Source organism: Pelobates fuscus, chromosome 7 (genome assembly GCF_036172605.1).
Source record: "Pelobates fuscus isolate aPelFus1 chromosome 7, aPelFus1.pri, whole genome shotgun sequence".
In the NCBI taxonomy this organism is placed as follows: Eukaryota; Metazoa; Chordata; class Amphibia; order Anura; family Pelobatidae; genus Pelobates; species Pelobates fuscus.
Genome location: NC_086323.1, coordinates 171,481,967 through 171,503,040, shown reverse-complemented (window position 1 = coordinate 171,503,040; position 21,074 = coordinate 171,481,967). Strand labels below are relative to the sequence as shown.

Sequence of the window (21,074 nt, the reverse complement as noted above, 5' to 3'; positions counted from 1 at the left end):
AATGGTGAGCTGCCAAGTGCATTTTAAAATATATGCTTTTTGTAATTCTATTATTAACACAAAAAAATCTATTCAGTTAATTAACAGTAATTATATGGGATTTGAAAGGGCCCAATTTGATTAAATATACAATATTATTTTACAAAGTCCAGCACTTGAGACTGTAAGCCTGACAAGTAATTGTGAAGCACAGCCTAGATTAGAAATCCTTATCAAAACATGGCATGTAAAATATTTAATAAAAATCTATATATTTACAGGTAGTTTACCTAGTGCAATATATAGATTATATTTTGTAATTTACCTGAGTGGATCTTGTCTCACAAACATTTACAAAGCACAGATACACTTTAAGTGTTTTTCCAGAGATTAGTGCAAATTCATCAGAACAAGAGTAGTTTCTGTTATGACATTTGGACAGGAAAGCAGCTGGATACATAATACATCCAGATAGTATTGCTATTTAATTGTAAATGTCCTATTTTAATAAATTAATACCTATTTCTTTCTCAGACAAAGTTACAGAAAATCAATTAAAGCAGCACTATAGGGTCAGGAACACAAACATGTATTCCTGACCCTGTAGTGTTAAAACCACAATCTAGCACCCTCAGCCCCCTTGCTTTCCTAAATGTAGTAAAATCTTACTTGTATTCAAATTTGCAACTGCTGGCCCAGACCTGCCTGCTGTCATCATCAGAAGTGGTGGTCTGAGCCAATCACAATGCTTCCCCATAGCATTGGCTGAGACTGTCAAGGAGGAAGATCAGGGGCAGAGCCAGCACAAGTCAAACACAGCTCTGGGCAATCAGCATCTCCTCATAGAGATGAATTGAATCAATTCATCTCTATGAAGGAAAGTTCAGTGTCTCAATGCAGAGGGTGTAGACACTGAATGGCAGTACTGCACAGTGTGCAGCACTGCCCCAGGAAGCACCTCTGAGCACCATTTGAGGAGTGGCCAGTGGAGGTATCCTTCGGCTGTAATGTAAACACTGTATTTTCTCTGCAAAAAGCCTGACGGAAATGATTCTACTCACCAGAACAAATACAATAAGCTGTAGCTGTTCTGTTGACTATAGTGTCCCTTTAAAGTCATACAGTTAAGTACCATAAGACTTTTTTATTATTATTTGTACTGTATTTGTCATTCTAGAAAGTACTAGAACCTTATTCAGTTGCTAAAATAGATTGATTTTAAAAATATGTTTTTTAATAACAATAATATTTCATCTTTATTGCAGCTTGAGTACCTCTGTAAACTATTTTGACTATTTTAGTTATGGTGAACGCATGGGTTATTTGCTGGAATTAGAAATAACTTGAAACCAGACCTGTCACATACAGATTTTGATAAACAATCTGTTGGCTATAAAAAAAAAAAAAAAAAAAAAAAAGATTTTGTTTTCAAAAGTAATGCTTAAAGAGGCACTCTATGTATCAACACATGTAAAGAGCAATGTGTAATTATGCTTGGTGTTTCTTTTTTACAAATAATTTGTTTTGTCCCATAAATCTACTTTTTTTTCTTTTCCTCTTCACTTCACTTCAAAAATACTGCTATGTACGATTCCATGACTTCTGCTTTTGGCCTTCTACAGTAGAGAGCCAACAATGACTACAATTTAAAGAAACATGTGCTGTCTATATATAGCACTGCTTATATAACAACTTAGAAATGCCATGGAAAGTTAAGCAGGAATCATGACTAGCTACTTCCTGGTTTGGTGAGAAAAAGGCTGCAATGTGGGACGGGAGTTGTAGTAAACGCAGGGACATCAGTTGTGATTATCCTTTTTATAACATTAAATGTATTGTTTTTGCATATTTTTAATACATTATCTATATAATACTTTAAAGGTGTCAGTTCCAGCTTGGAGAGTCCCTTGAAGAGAAATTATGATATTTTTTTTTTTGCTAAGATACCCCCCAGGTGATATGTCCGTTAGCAAGTTATCTTTCTCTCTCCACCAAGATGGTGGAAATCTCACAGATAGTCTTGTGCAATGAAATGCCGCTGACATCTATAACACATCATGGGAAGATGGCTGCTCCCATCTGCTTGCTGTCTTGACTGAAATATGTTGGAATATGCCAAGCAAAAGCTCTTAAAGCCCTGTTATTTGATATATAGTGCAGCACAAGTCTAATAAAAAACTACGTAACTTTTAAAATTATATATATATATATATATAATGTATTATTTTTTTTTTTAAAGAAACACTCCAAGCACCACAACAACTACAGCCCGCTGTAGTGGTTATGGTACCTGGACTGCCCAGACACCCTCTCAGGGTAAGTTGTGAAACTGTGTGAGAATGGTGAGAAAACTTACTTAGAGTCTTTAGCTCATTGGTTGGGAGTGCAGGGCTTAGCAGGACCTTCAGACTCCACAGGCAGCTACAACCATAACCTGGCAGACAACAGTTAAGTTGTGAAACCATAACAAACAGTTTGACTACTTATACTAGGAAGGTTGTAGTAGATATGGTGCTTGGAGTGTCGCTTTAAAAGTTCAAAGATACAAGTGTATTTATCAAACCGTCAAAAATAACATCTTCAAACTGACCTTTCGCATAGAAGGACTGGCCTAATAACTTTGTATTGTAGGCCTCACTGCCCTGTAACAGACTTAATTGTACTGTATTTATACATAAGTGTTTTAAATCTCATGTGTTCAAAACACAAATGAGTATTGCAAATAACTGGATGACAAAATGTCTTTCATTTCCATATGCATGTTGGTAGAAAACCTGGGTGGAAATAGTTAGCATGTATAAATCTTTAATGCCCTTTTTGATTTAGATCCAGTAACAATGCCAGGAAAAATGTTTTAAAACAACCACTGTAAGCTCCGATTTCTTTCAGCGGTTTACCCCCGATATTGTCCTTTAATTGGAGTGTTTAAGAAAGCCCTAAAATTATGGCAATAAATACATTATAGCGCATACATTTTTACAAGGTGATCGCTACACTATTACCGTAGTGTCTGAATTCTAAATTCTAAATCTTTCACAGTGCAATATAAGGACATTTTTGCTAAGGTAGCATCATGGTATTGTAATACAAACAAATATTATTATTCATTACAAAGAATAAACCAGGCCATATTAAGAAAGTAACACAAAAATACACCAAACATTTACAGTAATTAAGATTACAAAGGCTCTTAAAATAACCTATTAAATGCACATTACATTACGAAGAAATATGATACATTCATGGTGGTTTTAGCCCTTTGTACAGCCAACATATCAATGTGAACCCTGTAAGAGAGAATAGGGAACTGCAGGAGCGCTAAACATCATGGGAGTTGTTCATCACAGCAGGAAGGGAGAGCTACATGGGTTCAAATTTGTGGGGCTGCACTCCTCCCTCCCTCGACTTGATAGGCTTTACCCAGTTAACACCATGAGATGCCATGTTCTGTTTAGAACCAGCTGCATCTCCAGTCATCAATGAACGGGAGAAGGGAAATTGCAGATATAATCATGTCAGACATATGTTGTTTTTTTTAGCACACACTTGTCAGTAGTCCTTACAATGGCAATAAATTTGATATATATTCCAAATGTCCTTGGCACTCACCCCATTAAATCTTTTCAATGTTGTGCCTTGGTGTAACCAGCGTACTGTATTATATCCAATAAGTTGAAGGTGCACTCAAAGGTCTTAATCCAAGTGATTTTTAATATTAGTAAATTATTTCATCAAAAATATTTTGTCCCAATCGATGTTTCGACCCCACAGGGTCTTTTTCAAGATTATGATCTTAAAAAAGACCCTGAGGAGTCAAAACATTGATCGATGTTTTTGATGAAATAATTTACAAATAATAAAAATCACTTGGATTAAGACCTTTTGAGTGCACCTTCAATTTATTGGAGATATAGATATATATAATTTGCAACAAAAACTGGGGTGTCATAATTGCTCTTCATAAATATTTCTGCCTACAGTTCTATTTTCTAGGGTCACCATAATGTCACATGCTACTTCACGTTTCCTCCCATAATGTCTTTAACAAGCAATACATGGAGGTAATTATAACTATGAAAGTAGCTAGCGTCCCTGCGGTTTCCTATTCCTGGTGTTTACTAAACATACAAGGCGTAGTTCATGAAGATCCTCATTCCTTTTCTGTCTACTTTTGGATATCCGCCAGTGTGTGTTTAAGGATAGTTTTGAGAGTACCGTAAACCGAAGGACCATTCTCGGAATCTTCTGAAACCTTAACGGAGAAAAAACAGGTACAGTCAACTATTATTTCTATCTCTCAAAATTAAGATAATAAGTGTTAGATCAATGTTATAGCTTACATTCTTCCCTTAGCATGCAACCCATTTTGGCTCAGTCATTTGATTTACACATAATGAATCTGACCAACTGGTAGCTAGTACAAGTGTATGCTTTCCTCTACCTGTCTAATAACCCATACAGCAGCTTTATGCTACAGAAAGGCTCACCACTTAAACGGCCACTCCACTAACCAAATACAAAAGAAATACAAATCACCATCTAGTAGATATACCACAAATGAAAACATGCATGCATTTATTTATGCTTTTTTTCATTGGAATTATATCTAAACACATCTTGCAAAACCCTCCCCTGCTTGCCCCACCCGGACTTTCTGTGACTGTCCAATCACAGACTTCCCAATGCAGCTCAATGAGAAGTCTTTGCAAGGCAGGTGCTCTGGGCAATTGCTGCCTCTTGAGTTTAGCTCCACTGAGCTAAACAACCAGGAAGTAACAGGACCGGTTGTCTGCTTGAAAGTCAAGGGGGTGTAACCAGGTTTATTAATAATTTCTATTGAAATCTGCACTTTTTACAAAATAAAAAACGAGGACCTTCACAACTTAAGCTATTCAGCAAGCTAAAGTTGTTTAGGGATCTAGAGTGATACTTTAATGTAAAGGAGCTAGAGCTCCATAATTGTCTTGGCCATATCACAAACACAGGGCCGGCGCGTCCATCAGGCGGCCGCCTTAGAGCGCAATGGCTCTGGGGGCGCAAAAATCCAGTGACCGGCAGGAGGAAAGTGCTCCCTCCTACCAGGCCACCTTCTGGATCCCCGGCACGGCATGGGGCTGAATTGGAATCCGAGGCAGCCACCCAGCAGCTACACTGGACATCCAATGAGAGACCCACACCAGCTCTCCGGGTAGGGAGGCCGGGTGGAAAATGTAAATTATAATTTTATTAATAATTAGTGTGAGTGAGTGTGTGTCTGTGTGTGTCTGTGTGTGAGTGTGTCAAATCAGTGAGTTTGTTTGTCATTGAGTGTGTGTGTCTGTCAATGAGTCTGTCGGTGTTTGTGTGTCTGTCAGAGTGTATGTCTGTCAGTGTGCGTGTGTGTGTCTGTCAATGAATGAGTGTGTCAGATAAGTTAATCTGGCTGTCAGAGACGTCTGTGTGTTTGTCATTGAGTGTGTGTGACTGTCAGTGTGTATACACCACTGAATGTAGCGTGGCCAAGCAGAGCGGACCATGGTACAGGAACTTCTGTTTCCTTGTACCTGGCCGGACTGACAGGAAAAGCTCACTGTACCAGGATTCGCTTCGATCAGCCATACTACAAGAAAGGTAGGAGGCACACCAGGAAGGGGAGGGGACCACTATGGGGGTTGGTGTGCACCAAGGGACAGGGAGAGGAGGGGAGAGATACATTAAGGGACAAGAAAAGGAGGGGGAGGGGAGAGGAACACTAAGGGACAGGGAAAGGAGGGAAGGGGAGAGGAACACTAAGGGTCAGGGAAGAGAGGGACCACTAAGGGACGGGGAGGGGAGAGGGGCTGGATGTGAAAGAAATACACAGCTGGGCTCGAGAAGGGGAAAAAGCGATACACAGAGGGGCTGGGGGGGGGGGAGAGACACACACAAAGCTGGGAAGAGTAAAAGACACAAGGGCTGGGAGAGAAGGAGTCACACAAAGGGGCTGGGAGGAGTAAGACACACAAAATGTGGGATGATGTAAGAGTCATACAAAGAGCAGAGATAGGAGACACACAAATGTAAAAATGGGAGATAAAATACACTAAAGGGAGTAAGATATTTAAAAGACGGGATAAGAAACACAAAAGGGAGGTTAAGAGGCACACAGGTGAAGATGTGTGCCTATGTACCCAAAATTCTCTGCACAAACAGCATACGGAGCTGTCAGTAATCTGATTGCAATCACCATGCAGCTACTATCAGCTTAGGCAGCAGTTTACTAATCGTATCAGTTGCAGAGTGCTGTACTATATATTCCATATATACTTCTGCAGAAAATAGCAAACCCTTGGGATTGTCAGCTTCTGCAGGAACCTTTCCAATGCATTAACAAAGGGAGGTCAAGTCCAGCCAGGCATGGCCCTTTAAACTGATCTTACCAAGCACAGCATTAAAATTATCCATCTAACAAAACTGGGTCAAAACAGCATGAGATCAACAGGAGTATGTATATAACAGGGAAAAAAATATATCTGTAAATGCATTTGTTGCTTTGCTGGGCATCATTTGTTCTGTCCCTAAACAATGTTTTATCGATACAACATCAAGAAATTAGCCTGACCCTGTACAGGAGATTTAATGAGCTCTCTTTGCTCAGTAAGTGAGCAGGTATGAATGGAATAGGGTAGCACGTAGAGACGACTTCAGTGTATAAAGGGCTAACTGAATAGCTGAGTGGCCTACTTTCTGTAATACCGCTGTGGGTATTGAAAGGAAAATCATAATGGAAAATCATTTCTGCTCTTATTCAAAAGCTACTGAAATCAGCATTTCTAACTTTTAATGATGGACACATTCATTTGCAATTTTCAAACACATATATACACTATACACTATCCTGATTTCAAGCAAACACCAATAAAGAAAGGGGTCCATTTAAAAGATTAACAATTTTGATGCAAACTACCAAAGGTACACTTCAGTCTCTCCAGTCACAAACAACAACAAAAAATAAGAAACACTTACATTTCATATTCTTACATTTATTGCAAATCTTCAGGCCTCAATGAGCACTATAGTGTCAGGAATACAAATGTGTATTCCTGACAATATAGGTCTAAATAACACTAGTTCCCCCAGTGTCACCTCCGGTTAAAAGGTGACTTACTCACCTTTTTCCAGCGCCGCTCAGGTCCGGTTGTAACTGGCTCTGCCCCCTTGGCCGAAATCATTAAACTTGATGATCTCAGCCAATTTATTGCTTTCCTATAGAAAAGCATTGGGAAGCTATTGCACATGCGCAGCAAAACACTGCGTTGCGCCAATCAGCATCTCCTCATAGAGATGCATTGACTCAATGCATCTCTATGGGGAAAGTTCAGCGCCTGCATGCAAAGAACTCTGTCCATATTTACCACTTGTATTATAATGCTTATACTAGGGGATTATGATAGTAGTTATAGATTGAAAAAAAGCAAAAGCTGAGAGTACATTTTATATAATATTTTTTTGTTAATTGTGCTGCATTTCTGTTCATAAGCCAACTGTGTTTCATTGTTCTTGTATGCACATTGTACAGCGATAACAAAATTGAATTTTAATATTTTTTAAATGCACATATAGTACTTCAACATACTGCTAAAATGTAATGAAAAGAGCTGCCTAGTAACATAGTAATGTGCAATTTTGTAAGATCCAGGAGAAAAATCAATTCTTTATAAAAGGGCATCAGGATACAGGGTATAGCGGCCTATAAATTAATTCATTGATTAAAAAAAAAAAGCATTCATTCTACGAACTGCTGGTAGCACTTTTCATGAATCCAGCAACAGATATTGTAGGTGTGTGTGTAAATAATAACTTTGAATGAACAAATAATTGCGCCTACCTTCGTAAAAGCTTTGATGATCCGTGTGAGCAAAGCGTCCTCTATATCAGGGGCTATTGGCTGTAGTATACTCACACATTGTAAAATACAAAGGATGGTTTGATATCGACTCTAAAAGCAAAAATAAATAAATGTGTTAGTTAAATCACATCTTGGGTTTGTGCCATATAGGTTCCTACAAAAATTCTCTTTTCTATGTTTCTCCTTTTTGTTTTTAACATATTAGAGTTTCTGTACCCTATTATTTAATATATACATGCTTATTCATTTGCCAATACTACTGTTTGCTGGTGAATTTCATGGTTTCAGTTATTCCCCAAATACAAGAAAACTATTTGCTGAAATCAATGATTTCTAAAGCGAAACTCTTATTTCTATGTATAGATTATTAATGTATAATGATCAAACTTGATTTGTTTTTTATACACCCCGACTGACTGCCCCTCCAAATAATATGCCTGCAAAATCTCTGCCTTGGCAGCATCAGAAAAGTAGCAGGACAATTTTAAATAGATCAGGAGTACTAATGGCCATGTGCACGTGCAAGTGTACATTGTAGACTTAATTACTTTCGTTGTCTTTAATGTTTTAAACTAACTTTTATAAGGTTTATAAACATGTTTTGCAAAGAAAGAAATTACTTTGTCCAGCAGGTAAAGGGCGCTGTTCAGATCCCTTCCATAGCCAGTCAGCAAATCGATATCCTCCCTAGTAATAGCTGGTTCTTTTAACTGCTCCATCCAAGACCACATGAGACTGCAGAGAACGAATAGGTTTGTTTCCGAGCAGATTCTATCCCAGGCAGCTTCTCGAGAATTCAGCTCTTTCTAATAAAATCAAACACAAATTTTATGGATGCCACACCTCAATAGTACACAATTCTCTCTCTACACCAACTTAGCGTTTAGTACTCACAGTTAAAGAAGACCTTCAGGTAGTTATAGATTAAATCTATAAGTTTTGCCAGCACAAATGTCAGCAAATGTAAAGATTAAAATGTATAGTTACCCGAAGATCAATTCCTGCTTACCCAATATAGTGCCTCCATTCTACCATCTGTGGCATATGAGTGAATAGCTGTGAGATGAAACTGCAACACACAGCATTAGGGGGAACAATCAGATATTAAGGAGGGGGGTGGGGGGGTGCAGTGTTATTTAGAAAAGTGCCAATATCTGAAGTACTTTATTGGTCTGAGGTGCCACTTTAATTGCTTCCTAGGTAAACCCTACCGCCACCCCACTGCACCCCAACCCCTATGGCAAATAGAGGTTATAGAAGTTGCAAGATTTCAAGGTAAACTGTGTCTTTGAAGACTAGCCGCATGTTCACTGCCACAACAACTACTATTGTTACACCACAAGTTACGTTACACATACCTGCCAACCCTTCACCTTCTCTGCCACGTCTGTTAAACAGTCCACATTTAGCTCTGCAAGAGCTCTAGCTACAAGCAATCTCCTGCCCTCAAGACTGAGCTCACATTGTAAAACTATGTGTGGGATGAACTCTGCCACCTCTGCTTGTCCATGGCTTTCACCTTCTAGGTAAAACGTGGCTTTAGATAAAGAATGCTCTTCTGGAGAGCAGCCACTTGCCCTTTCTGGCTCTGAGATATCAGGAGTGTTAGAGTCACCGGATTCTTGGGTACACCGGTTTGGCATAATATTGGTTAATAAATTAGAATCTGTTAACTGGGTTTGGCCACCGTCTGGAAATGAGGAATATCCTAAGGAAAAAGTATGGCTTCGCTTGATTTCCTTTGGGACCTTCCTCCTGTGAAAAAGTGGAGACCCATCCCTCTGGGTCTCGATGCTGCCAAGCTTGTTTTGGGTCCAAAAAGAAAAGGCGTGCTGCACAGAGGGCTGTTTTTTAAAATTTGGCTTGGGTGTTTGCTGAGTTAGGCCATCATATCCTGAGACGCAACATTGTTTCACCTTCATCTGCTGGTTTAGGTTATTTATGAATGACATTTGAGCTGGCTCAGTCCATGGTGTTTCACCCTGTTCAAGGAGTAATTCTGCCTTTTTTAGATCAGAGTCACTGTAGCTCAAACGCTTTTTCAGATGGGACAAAGGCTGGAGACGCTCAACGTTCCTCCTTTTCCATAAAGGATCAAATTCCTGTTCGCTCGATAATGCAGAATCCTGGGTAAAACAGCAAGCTGCAGAGGTCATAGGAGGGCATAATGGATCAGCAACTTCAATATCTCTTCCTAACACTTTATCCAACAGTACAGTGGGTAACAAAGAAACGGTCTTCTCAATTTCAGCAGAGAGATCTGGCACGTCCATAATTTCCTCTCCAATCACTTGCTTATTTTCGATAAAGTCCAAAAGTAACTTACAGACTAAATGAACAATTTTTGGCACATATTTGAGATGGCGGGCTTCATAACCATGAAGAAGATGCTGCTGACGGATCAAGTACTGAGATAAAGTCACGGAATGAGCCTTAGGATCACAGCAGGCAAACACATTGTGGAGTGGGGTCAGGAACTGAGTGAACTCTCGAATACAGAGCAACTGCACCCGTGTCTGAATAGCATTGTGACGTTTTGCCCGTACAAAAAGAATAGCTTGGTCTGCAGTCATTCGCGTTGCAAATATTAAATAACATGCAATTAAAACACCTGTTGGGAAAAGATATTTATGTTAACTTACAAAGAGCATGTTTAAAAAAAAAAAAAAAAAATATAGAAAATATGCAGTAAACCTGAAAATAGCCTTAACATTTTTATTTCCAGCCTGTCTAAGTCGCAGATGACTGAGGAAATACACATTTACACATATGTGTACCTTCTGCATAATATGTACATCCCAACTCCATTACACAAACATATCTTCCCTCTATCATGCATACACACATACCCAGGCCCAGACTGGCCATCGGGCAAACTGGGCAAATGCCCGGTGGGCCGCGATGGCCAAGGGCCGAGGCCGATCAGGGAGATCAAAGGATCGTCTCGGCCGGCCCATGCAGGGCTGACGCTCACTGAGCGCAGCCCAAACATGCAACAAAGTCCCTTGATGGGCTGGTGAGGAGATTCGAGATCTCTCTCACCGGCCCATTGCACAGACAGGCAGAGCAGCGCAGGGAGCTGCTGATCTAACCTCCTGCTGGGGGCAACGCTCTCAGTAAAGCCAGAGTTCCTTGGAAGCAGCAGCCAGAGTGCTCACTCATCCCACTCGCTCTCCCTTGGCCAAAGGTAACAAAATGTAGTTTTTTTTGTAAGTATTATTTAATTTATCGTAATACATAATTTATGTATGGGTATATATGTTGTTATTATTATTATGAATATAATAATAATTTAATATTATACCCCAGAACCCTGAAACCCCATTCCTCTAAGCAATAGAAGCTCTACACAAACTAAAGCCCCCTATACAAATACACACACCAACCCCTGTACATACACACTAAAGCCCCTATTTACTAACATGCACACTACAGCACTTAAACACACTACACACCATAGATATACCACATCCCATAGACAAATGCATACAAGTATTCTCTCTCTTCACAACCCCTAGACAAACAGACACAATCTCTACAGCCCCTAGACACACATACTATAAAGTCACTGGAAACACAGACACACTATTGTCACTAACCACACATAGTACACTACAAACAGACTGCTTTACACACAGTACACCACAGGCAATCAACTCAACACACACACGTAGTCACCAGCAAATGCACTGCAATAGTGTGATTCATTTTGCTTGTTCTGTGTAAAACACAGGGCATTGTTTCCATGCAAGTGCTCTTCAGCATAAGATGCCCTGGAGGTACAGCAAACTAAAATGTTCATGGCCTCTCAGTCCCCGCACCCTCCTACTGGGCTGCTCTGCCTCTAAAGTTGCCAAAAAAAAAAATTCAAAGTCCATTCCTGCACATACCTCTCTCCTCTGTCATGTATATGTATATATAGATACCAACCACCTTCATCTCATACAATCATACAATCACAGACACCTCTACTCCGCCATACACATACCTTCTGCACACAGTCACAATGAATATGGTATGAACATGCAGAGGCAGTTCTAGACTTTATGAGGCCATAGGTTAAATTCAAGCATGGGGCTCCACTAACACCAAAAGTATAAAATAATAGGGTTGTATTTTGTGTGTGAGTAAGGAGCATTTGCTATATTGAAAGGCAGGCTTGCAGCACTGGATACAGAGTCAGTCTCTGCATTCATTGTTCAGAAGCTTGCAGTGTTACGGCTTCCTGTGCACCTGTATTGTGAGCTCTCTGGCTGTAGTTGTAGCATAATTTGCAAACAAAATGAATTTGCAATAAATAAATTTAATTTGCAATTATGCCAATTGTTTATACACAATTGTGGGGTATGGTTGCATAGCCTGGCAGTTGCTTATACATAAGTACTGGTGTGAAGGGGTTATCGAAAACAAAAATGAAAATTTGCTTGTAAAAAATCCTTTACCAAATAATAAAGTGTGTATGTCTTCAGCTGGTTACTGTGACAGAGTGAGTAAAGGGTACCAGTGGCAGGGAGAGTGTGACAGGACGAAGGGGGCGAATGGGACAGGGTGGGGGGTTGTGATTAAGAATGAGGGAGTGCGGGTATGACATGGTTTGATGAGGTAGTGTGACAGGACGAGTGGAGGTAAGTGTGTCATGGCAATAGTGGCATGGTAGGAGGGACGGGTGTGACAGGATTGGAGGAGTTAATGTGACAGGGTAATTGTGGCATAGTTGGGGTGGAGTGAGTATCACAGTTTTGGGGTGAAGGGTGAATGTGGCAAGGTTGGAGGAGGGAGTGTGACAGGATTAAGGGGGGTTAAGGTGACAAGGTGATTATGACAGAGTGTGACAGGATTAGAAGCATTAATGTGATGGGATAAGTGTGGCAGGGTTGGAGGGAGACTGTGACAGAGTGAGAGAAGGTGAGTGTGACAGAATTAGGGGGTTAATTTGACATGGTGAGTGTGGCAGAGCGAGGGCAGGTGAGTTTGGAGGGGGGAGATTAACAGGATTAGGAGTGGTTAATGTGAGTGTGGATTAAGGGGCTGAAAGTGTGGAGAGGGGATGACAGCGTGGTGACAGGTGACAATGTGTGGGCATGTGATAGTGTGAGGGGAGGCTGACAGTGTGTGAGTATGGTGATACTACATTGTGGGGGGTGACAATGTGTGGGGGGCATCATTGTGTGTGTGTGTGTGTGAGGGGGTGACAGTGTGTATAAGAGAGTGTGACAGTGTGTGTGAGGGGGTGACAGTTTGTGTGTGGGGGGTGATCCTGTGTGTGTGTTGCGGGTTGATCCTGTCTGGAGGGGGTGATCCTGTGAGGGACAGTGGGGCGATAGTGTGTGGGAGAGGGGTGATATTGTGAGGAAGGGGATGATGGTGTGTGGGAGGGGGTAATACTGTAAGTGGGAAAATACTGTGAGGGAGTGGGTGATAGTGTGAGGCAGGGGGGATACTGGGAGGGAGGGGGAATACTGGTAGAGAGGGGATGATAATGTGAGGGAGGGGGTATACTGGGAGGGAGTGATGGTGTGAGGGAGGGTGTATACTGGGAGGGGGTAATGGTGTGAGGGAGGTGGTATGCTGGGAGGGGGTGATAGTGAGAGGAGATACTGGGAGGGAGGGTGAGGGAAGGGATATACTGGGAGACTGCTCATAGTGAGGGGGTTACTGGGAGGGGGTGATAGTGAGGGGGTTATTGGGAGGGAGGAGGTAATGGTGTGAGGGAGGGGGTAATAGTGATGGGGTTACTGAGAGGGGGGTGATAGTGAAGGGGTTACTGGGAGGGAGGGGGTATACTGGGAGGGAGTGATAGTGAAGGGGTTACCGGGAGGGAGGCGGTGATGGAGTGAGGGAGGGGGTATACTGGGAGGGGGGTAAAAGTGATGGGGTTACTGAGAGGGAGGGGGTAATGGTGTGAGGGACAGGTTATACTGGGAGGGAGGGGGGGAATGGTGGTCTGAGAGGGCATGAGATTAAATACCTTATTTAATTCCCTGGTGGTCCAGAGTTCTTTATTCCCTGGTGGTCTGGTGGGCTCCCTGGTGGTCCAGTGGTGATGTGCGGTCTGCAACTCCGCAATGTGCAGAGCTGCAGAACATGTGTTGCGCGAGACCCAGTCAGGGCGTTGCTGTGGTAACCCACGGCAACACTCTGATTGGCCACATGGTCTGCAGCTTTGCACATTGCGGAGCTGCAGACCAGAGGCCACGGGTGTTCTCCTCCCAGGCAGACGGCACGGAGGGTCATCGCACCTGGCGGCATACTGAGTAAGCCGCCAGGCCCCCTCCTGGTGTCGGGTTCTAGCTCACTGACCGAGGACCCGACACAGTCTGCCCTAAAACGGTTTAGGCGGCCACGAAGCCTTAGACGTCCGCCTAAGCCGACTAATTAGAGAGCCACCTTTGTGAACATGCTTTGCCATATAAGGCTCTGAGCATTGGATTATAGCAAGATTTGGCTGTGCTATATAACACCTTCCAGTGCTCTTACATTGGTATTAACTCTTTCAGTGTGTCTTTGAGAGATTGTTAATTGTAGAAAGTAATCCAGGCACTCCAATGAATTCCAAAATAATAGGCAATTTATTAGAACCAGGAACTACACAGCAACGTTTCAACCACTTAGGGCATGGATGGCGAACATATGGCACGCGTGCCACAGGTGGCACGCCGGGCCCTTTCTGTGGGCACGCGGCCATAGGTTCACCATCACCATCACCATCACTGCCTGTTTTGGGCAGGCGCCTACTCTGCTTCCGTGTCGGGAGGCAGGGGGAGGGACCTGTGAAGCAGCTCCCCTGTCCTCCCGCACGATGCTGTGTGGAGTGTTGCTGAGCGTTACCATGGCAACGCTCCACACAGCATCGCGTGGGAGGACAGGGGAGCTGCTTCACAGATCCCTCCCCTTGCAGTGCTTACCACCACCGGACCACCAGGGATGGCTGTGTTTCCCCCCCCTCCCCTACTTCATTAAAGGTAAGAAGGAGAGAGGGGGGGATACTGACACACAGCAACCCTACCCCCCCAGAAGTACCCCTACCCCCCCCCCACAGCACCACTACCCTCACAGCACCACCCCTACCCCCCCACAGCACCCCTACCGCCCAGCAGTACCCCTACCCCCCACAGAACCCCTAACCCCCACAGCAGTACCCCTACCACCCACAGTAGTACCCCTACCCCCCAGCAGTACCCCTACCCCCCCACACACAGTACCCCTACCCCCCACACACAGTACCTCTACCCCCACACACAGTACCTCTACCCCCCCACAGCAGTACCCCTACCCCCCACAGCAGTACCCCTACCCCCTCACAGGTGCCCCTACCCCCCCAGAAGTACCCCTACCCTCTTAGCAGTACCCCTACCCCACCACATCACCCCTACCCCCCCAGCAGTACCCCTACCCCCCCAGCAGCACCCCTACCACCCACAGCACCACCCCTACCCCCACAGCAGTACCCCTACCCCCCCACAGCAGTACCCCTACCCCCCCCACACAGTACCCCTATCCCCCACAGCAGTACCCCTACCCCCCCCCCCCCACAGCACCCCTACCCCCCAGCACCCTTTCCCCCGCCCAGCACCCCTACCCCCCACACAGCACAGCACCCCTCTCACACACACATTACCCCTCATACACACACACACACACACACACATACAGCACCCCCCCACACAGCACCCCCCACAAACACACACAGCACCCCCCCCCCACACACACACAGCACCCCCACACACACACAGCACCTCACACCTCAATGCAGTATGTGTGTGTATTCAGCAGTGTGTGTGTGCGTGTATTGAGCAGTCTGTGTGTGTGCGTGTATTGAGCAGTCTGTGTGTGTGCGTGTATTGAGCAGTCTGTGTGTGTGTGTGTGCGTGTATTCAGCAGTCTGTGTGTGTATTCAGCAGTCTGTGTGTGTGTGTATTCAGCGGACTGTGTGTGTGTATTCAGCAGACTGTGTGTGTATTCAGCAGACTGTGTGTGTATTCAGCGGACTGTGTGTTGGCATGTATTGCGGTTTGGGCACTCGGGCTCAAAAAGGTTCGCCATCACTGCCTTAGGGTCTTTATCAAGCTTGATAAAGACCCTAAGGGGTTAAAACGTTGCTGTGTAGTTCCTGGTTCTAATAAATTTCCTATTTTGGAATTCGTTGGAGTGCCTGGATTACTTTCTATAATTAACAATTTTATACTTGGTCCTTTCTTGGTACTGGGACTTGTCCATTGGAGCACCCTGGATTCCTGGATAAAGGGTTGAGTGCACTTCCACCATTTCTTGTATATCTGTCTTTGAGAGATTGTCATTGCAATGTGAGCTAAATCCACACAAATATTTTGGTCACACAATGACTACGACATCCCAAACACAGAGGTGGGCTTTAGAAGCTGAAAAATTCTTTACAGTTTTGCCAAACTGTTTGAAAATGATTTGGCAGGAGAGACTGCATCCCTTAGCCTCCCTTGCATCATATCTAAAACAACAAACTGGGGTGGTTATGGTTCATGGAGCATCCATTTAAGATGAGGTTAATTTACTGGAAGATTAATTTTACAGATATATACATTCATTTTCTTCAGTGGGAAACAGGAGAGGCAGCCTGAATGGACTAATGCAGCCATGTCAGTTTGCTTCCAGTAAAATAATAATAATAATAATTAAAAGTTTCAGGACAAAATTATGTTTATATTCTTGCACTCCAGAAGTTCCTAAAAGAGATTTGCATATTTTCTCATGCTTTACTGGGATCAAAAATAAATGTTCAGTAAAATGTACTGCAAAACACATTTATTTGTATTAAAAATTCAAATAAAAATAACTTTTTATTCACTGAAATATGTCTTGTGTTTTCAACCTCTGTTATTAAGATACTTTGTTCGAAAGAAAACCAATCATTTACCAGCTGGATAGCAGAATTCTCCCCTCTATCATTTTATAGAGAAAAAAAAAAAAGAATCAAACGACGACCCTTTACCTGTGCGTCCAAGCCCTGCGTGGCAGTGAATGGCTACTTTGCCTTCTTGTAACGCAAACGTCATCACTTTAACCATGTCAAGAATTGTTGTAAGTGACGCAACTCCATAATCTTTCCATCCAAAATTATAGAAGTAAACTGAAATAAAGAAAAGATTCCATTTATATTGGGTACATATGTAAATTTATAAATTATTACTTTTAGCTGGTAATCATTCATTTTTGCAGTAAATGTTATTTTCTTCATGACAATATTACACTGGATTAGAGCTGCAACAACTATTTGATAAAATATATAATAATCAATGGTCAATGAATCTCATTCTCGATTTGGTTGGTCTATGCATGGCACGAGGCACATTTACTCATTGCTTTACTTCTGCTGCAAAACATTTTTATTACAAAGCTGCATAGATTTGACATTAGCCAGGGAGGAACTCTAGTTCCGGGTTGGCCGATTTCACCCTAATGACGCTGCCGGAGGTGGAGTTACACCTCCGGCAGCAGATTGGTTACACTCGGTATGTGCAGCATTTTTTATAGCGAAGCACTGCACAAGCAGGCTCCAAGCACCATCACCACTTAAAATCACTGAAATAGTGATGGTGCTTGAAATAACCCTACAATCTAAGCAGGTTACAGTAAGTATAACTGGAATTACCACTTAAAGACCTATCAGTGTGAACACTCCATTTTAAAAAAAAATCCTTAGAAACAGTTACTGATGAAAACGCAGAGAGCATGCGATCTTAACAAACAATCAAATTGTGTGATTTATAAAGATGCTCAGAACTTCCCAATGTACAAGGAACAAGAAATGGTTCTTCAAACTCACTGCTGATGTTTGGGGCAAAAATGCACAAAATTAGCTGGAATCTTTTCAGCAGAACAGATTTTAAATTACCAGCACACGGCATAGACATATTTTAACAAAATATTATAGTGCATAAGCAATTTCTGATAATGGTGACTCTTAAAATCTTACATCACAGACTGGTGTTACTCAAAACAACGTTAGCTGATTCACATCTACCTGCAGAGGCTGTATTGAAAGGCTATACATATACAGAGTTATTGTGCAAATTAAATCAGAATTGGAAAACTGAAGCAAAAATAGATCATTTGTGACTACCGCTGGGATGGAGAATGTTTCCAGATCAACTATTTTTGTCTCAGATTTTCCATTTAATTTGCAAATAACTTTGTTAGTTTGCATTTAACATGTTAGTAAAATGACTCTTGCCAACTATGCTTGGAGCCTATTTTACACATGCAGTCCCCTTTAAACAATTCTGACAATCCCTCTATGTCAATAAACACATTTTTGGAGTGCTTGCCTCCATCTAAAATAAGTGATTCCCTTGTTCTTCGTAATTGCTCTACTAAATAACATGTCGTAAACAAAATTTTGTATTCATCTTAAATAAAAAATATTTTAAAATATAGCCAATTAATCATAATACGTTAATACACTGAAATAATATATCAGTAACTGCAGTATTGTTTAGGAATCAAGGATGTTATGAAACAATTCCACTCACTGTGGGGGTCTACGTTCAATTTCCAATTACTATTAAAATGCAGTAGTCATTCCTCCAACCTGCTGATTGCTATATTACACAAGACCCTATCTTCCCAGGCAGTGTGTAGTGCCTAACACAACAGGTCTCCACCAGCCACTGGGGGTGTTCTATAATTAATTAGAACAAACAGCAGGGTAAGACTCACTTTCAGCTTCCATGAAAGCCTCCGGACGGTAGGTGAAACCGCTTTCTTGTTCCAAAGGATTTCCACAGCTGGCGTGCTCCCCAGGGCGCTGCAGATTAATTATTGTTTTTATACCATGGCTTCAGAAAAAAAATGGAAAAAAAGGAGCAGGTTGAAAAAAAAAAGCCTCTCGTATTTATTTACTGACAACTTAATTAGTTAAGAAAACAAAATGAGCAAGTAAAAACACTTAAGTGAATGCAGACTACAGCTAACGGTGAATATAAATCACCTCCTGAATGGAAAAACACTGGCAAATATGGTAGCACATTACCGAATACAGTTTCTGTCGGTTTGCACTGCATCCAAAATACTTTGACATGTTAAGACGCAACATAACTCTAAAAGGTTGGCTTGTGCCTCTAATCAGTTGGCCTGTAACTATATACAAGAAATGCTGGTTGCAATGAGCACACGTGAAACTGCATTCTTCCGCAAAACACAGTACATAAGTTGCATAAGAGTCCATTGTAGTGGTTATGGTGCAAATATTCTTCTATATAAATGTTCAAGTTTGGATGGCAATGACGGTTTGAGATAAGCTTCATTAGCTGTGATTAGAATGTCACTTTAAAATAGTGTGGATGGAACTTGTAACCAGGTATCTAGAACAGTGGTTCCCAACCCAGTCCTCAAGTACTCCCTAACAGTCCTGGATTTAGGGATCACCCAGTTGTGTCTAAGGCTATTTTTAGGAGGAAACAAAAAAAACTTTAGACACAACAGGATAATCCCTAAATCCTGGACTGGTAGGGAGTACTTGACAACTGGGTTGGGAACCCCTACTCTAGAAAATTAACCCCTTAAGGACCAAGCTTCTGGAATAAAAGGGAATCATGACATGTCACACATGTCATGTGTCCTTAAGGGGTTAAGGTCACTATAAAAAGTGCTCATTTGCTCTCACAATACTTAGACTCACTTTGTACCTATCTATCTGAATCTAGTCGTTCTTACACATTTCAGATTATGTTAATACAGGATTGTTATTTGGTTTACCCATGTAATTACCTCTGGAACTGTTCAATTATATTAAACTTCTCAATTATGTCAGATGAAGGTCGTGCCATTGCCAGGATGTTGTCGGTAATCCTGAAAAATATATGGCGAGAAGAAAAATGTAGAACTCATATTTGTTTTGTGGAAATCTTTATAGTTTATTCCTAGCCTTGTAAAGATACATTTCTCAAACTTCAAATCAAAATATGAATAAATATTTTTTTTTTTTAATTAAGTCTAACTGCTCCTTCATAAACAAATATTTTCAGAGTAAAATAATTGTTGATGATAAAAAAAGATCATATTTTCCAGAATTAAAAAAAACACTGTCTCCCTTTCAACCTCCACCCACACACCTCCCTTTCTTTTCTTTTCTCTTCTTTCTATTTGGTTTTCCTATCTCTCGGTTAGCACTTGATGTGGTTTACTCAAAAGAGAAAGTATCAAAGAATATGTACATATTGTACCTCCAAGATAACAATGACACATTGTTACAACATTGGTCTGATGCTGATGATTATAAATAAATGAATGTCCTCAAAAAAGATGTTATGTACAATAAAAATGTATCTTTCTCTATTGTTAAAATGCTGTTGAAATACAATGTATTATATTTATAATGTTTTTTTAAAACAATGTATGTAAAAAATCTTCAATAATGATTATACATAAAAAACAATTGTCTATTATTTCTGATGTTGTAAAGAAATGTGATTTGCTATAAAAAAATAAAAAACACTCTAATAGATATAAGAAAAGTAAACATGAACTAAATCACATTAAATACTAATTTTAATAATGACTTGAAATAAAAGTGAGAGTAATTTTTCAATAATGCTTCCCTTATTGTCACTATGTAGGGAGAATTCCATAGAATGAAGTGTGAATAAGGGCTTCCCAATTCCATACCACAACCAATTCATTTACCAGGAAGAGTAAAGACCCTTTATAGCCTGGTCCTCATCACTCCATCTGCTTGGGTTTTCATATTTACAGGCACGTCCTCCACAAGTCATCGAACACTGCATGTGACCGGGAATGACATGGCGCAGACGCTCGCCAACCTTTGTATATTTTGAAGTAGGACGTCTACCATTTCCTAAATGAAAAATTAATATTCAATCAATTTTCAGCTCAGCCGAGTAATCTGGGTCTCCTTTTCTATGAGTGAACAGGAAATGCACAAATGTGTCTAATTCCTCAATTTTGTACAGTGTAAAATGCTGAGGAGTTAAACAAAGCAAATCTTAGTAATTACCATTTACAGAACCATATCTGCTATTGTGTTAGCTTTAAAGGGCACCTGACTTGCGTAACAGAGACATTATGCCACTTAGAAGACAATTGCATTTAATCTATACCTGTGCTAGCAGGATTGCCAGCAAATGTACAAATTGTATAATATATCAAAATACCTGTGAACCATATTAATCAATTTACAGCCAGGGGAGCTACGCTATGGAGTAGCATGTACACCAAGAATTTAGTGGCAAACAAC

The 21,074-nt window shown here is 41.3% G+C and overlaps 1 protein-coding gene across 1 annotated transcript in view; it reads right to left on the bottom strand.

The window, feature by feature from the left end:
- Positions 1-3,917: 3,917 nt before the first annotated feature.
- The window catches only part of PTPDC1 (protein tyrosine phosphatase domain containing 1), a 35,633-nt gene continuing 18,476 nt past the window's right edge, over positions 3,918-21,074 (bottom strand). Inside the window, exons 3-10 of the mRNA XM_063426924.1 lie at positions 20,504-20,675; positions 19,589-19,669; positions 18,539-18,657; positions 16,812-16,949; positions 9,205-10,457; positions 8,467-8,652; positions 7,826-7,936; positions 3,918-4,231 (exon numbers count right to left, since the gene is read on the bottom strand). Coding sequence (XP_063282994.1) covers positions 4,145-4,231; positions 7,826-7,936; positions 8,467-8,652; positions 9,205-10,457; positions 16,812-16,949; positions 18,539-18,657; positions 19,589-19,669; positions 20,504-20,675 — 2,147 coding nt within the window. The 3' untranslated portion in view covers positions 3,918-4,144. The remainder of the gene's footprint in view (positions 4,232-7,825; positions 7,937-8,466; positions 8,653-9,204; positions 10,458-16,811; positions 16,950-18,538; positions 18,658-19,588; positions 19,670-20,503; positions 20,676-21,074) is intronic.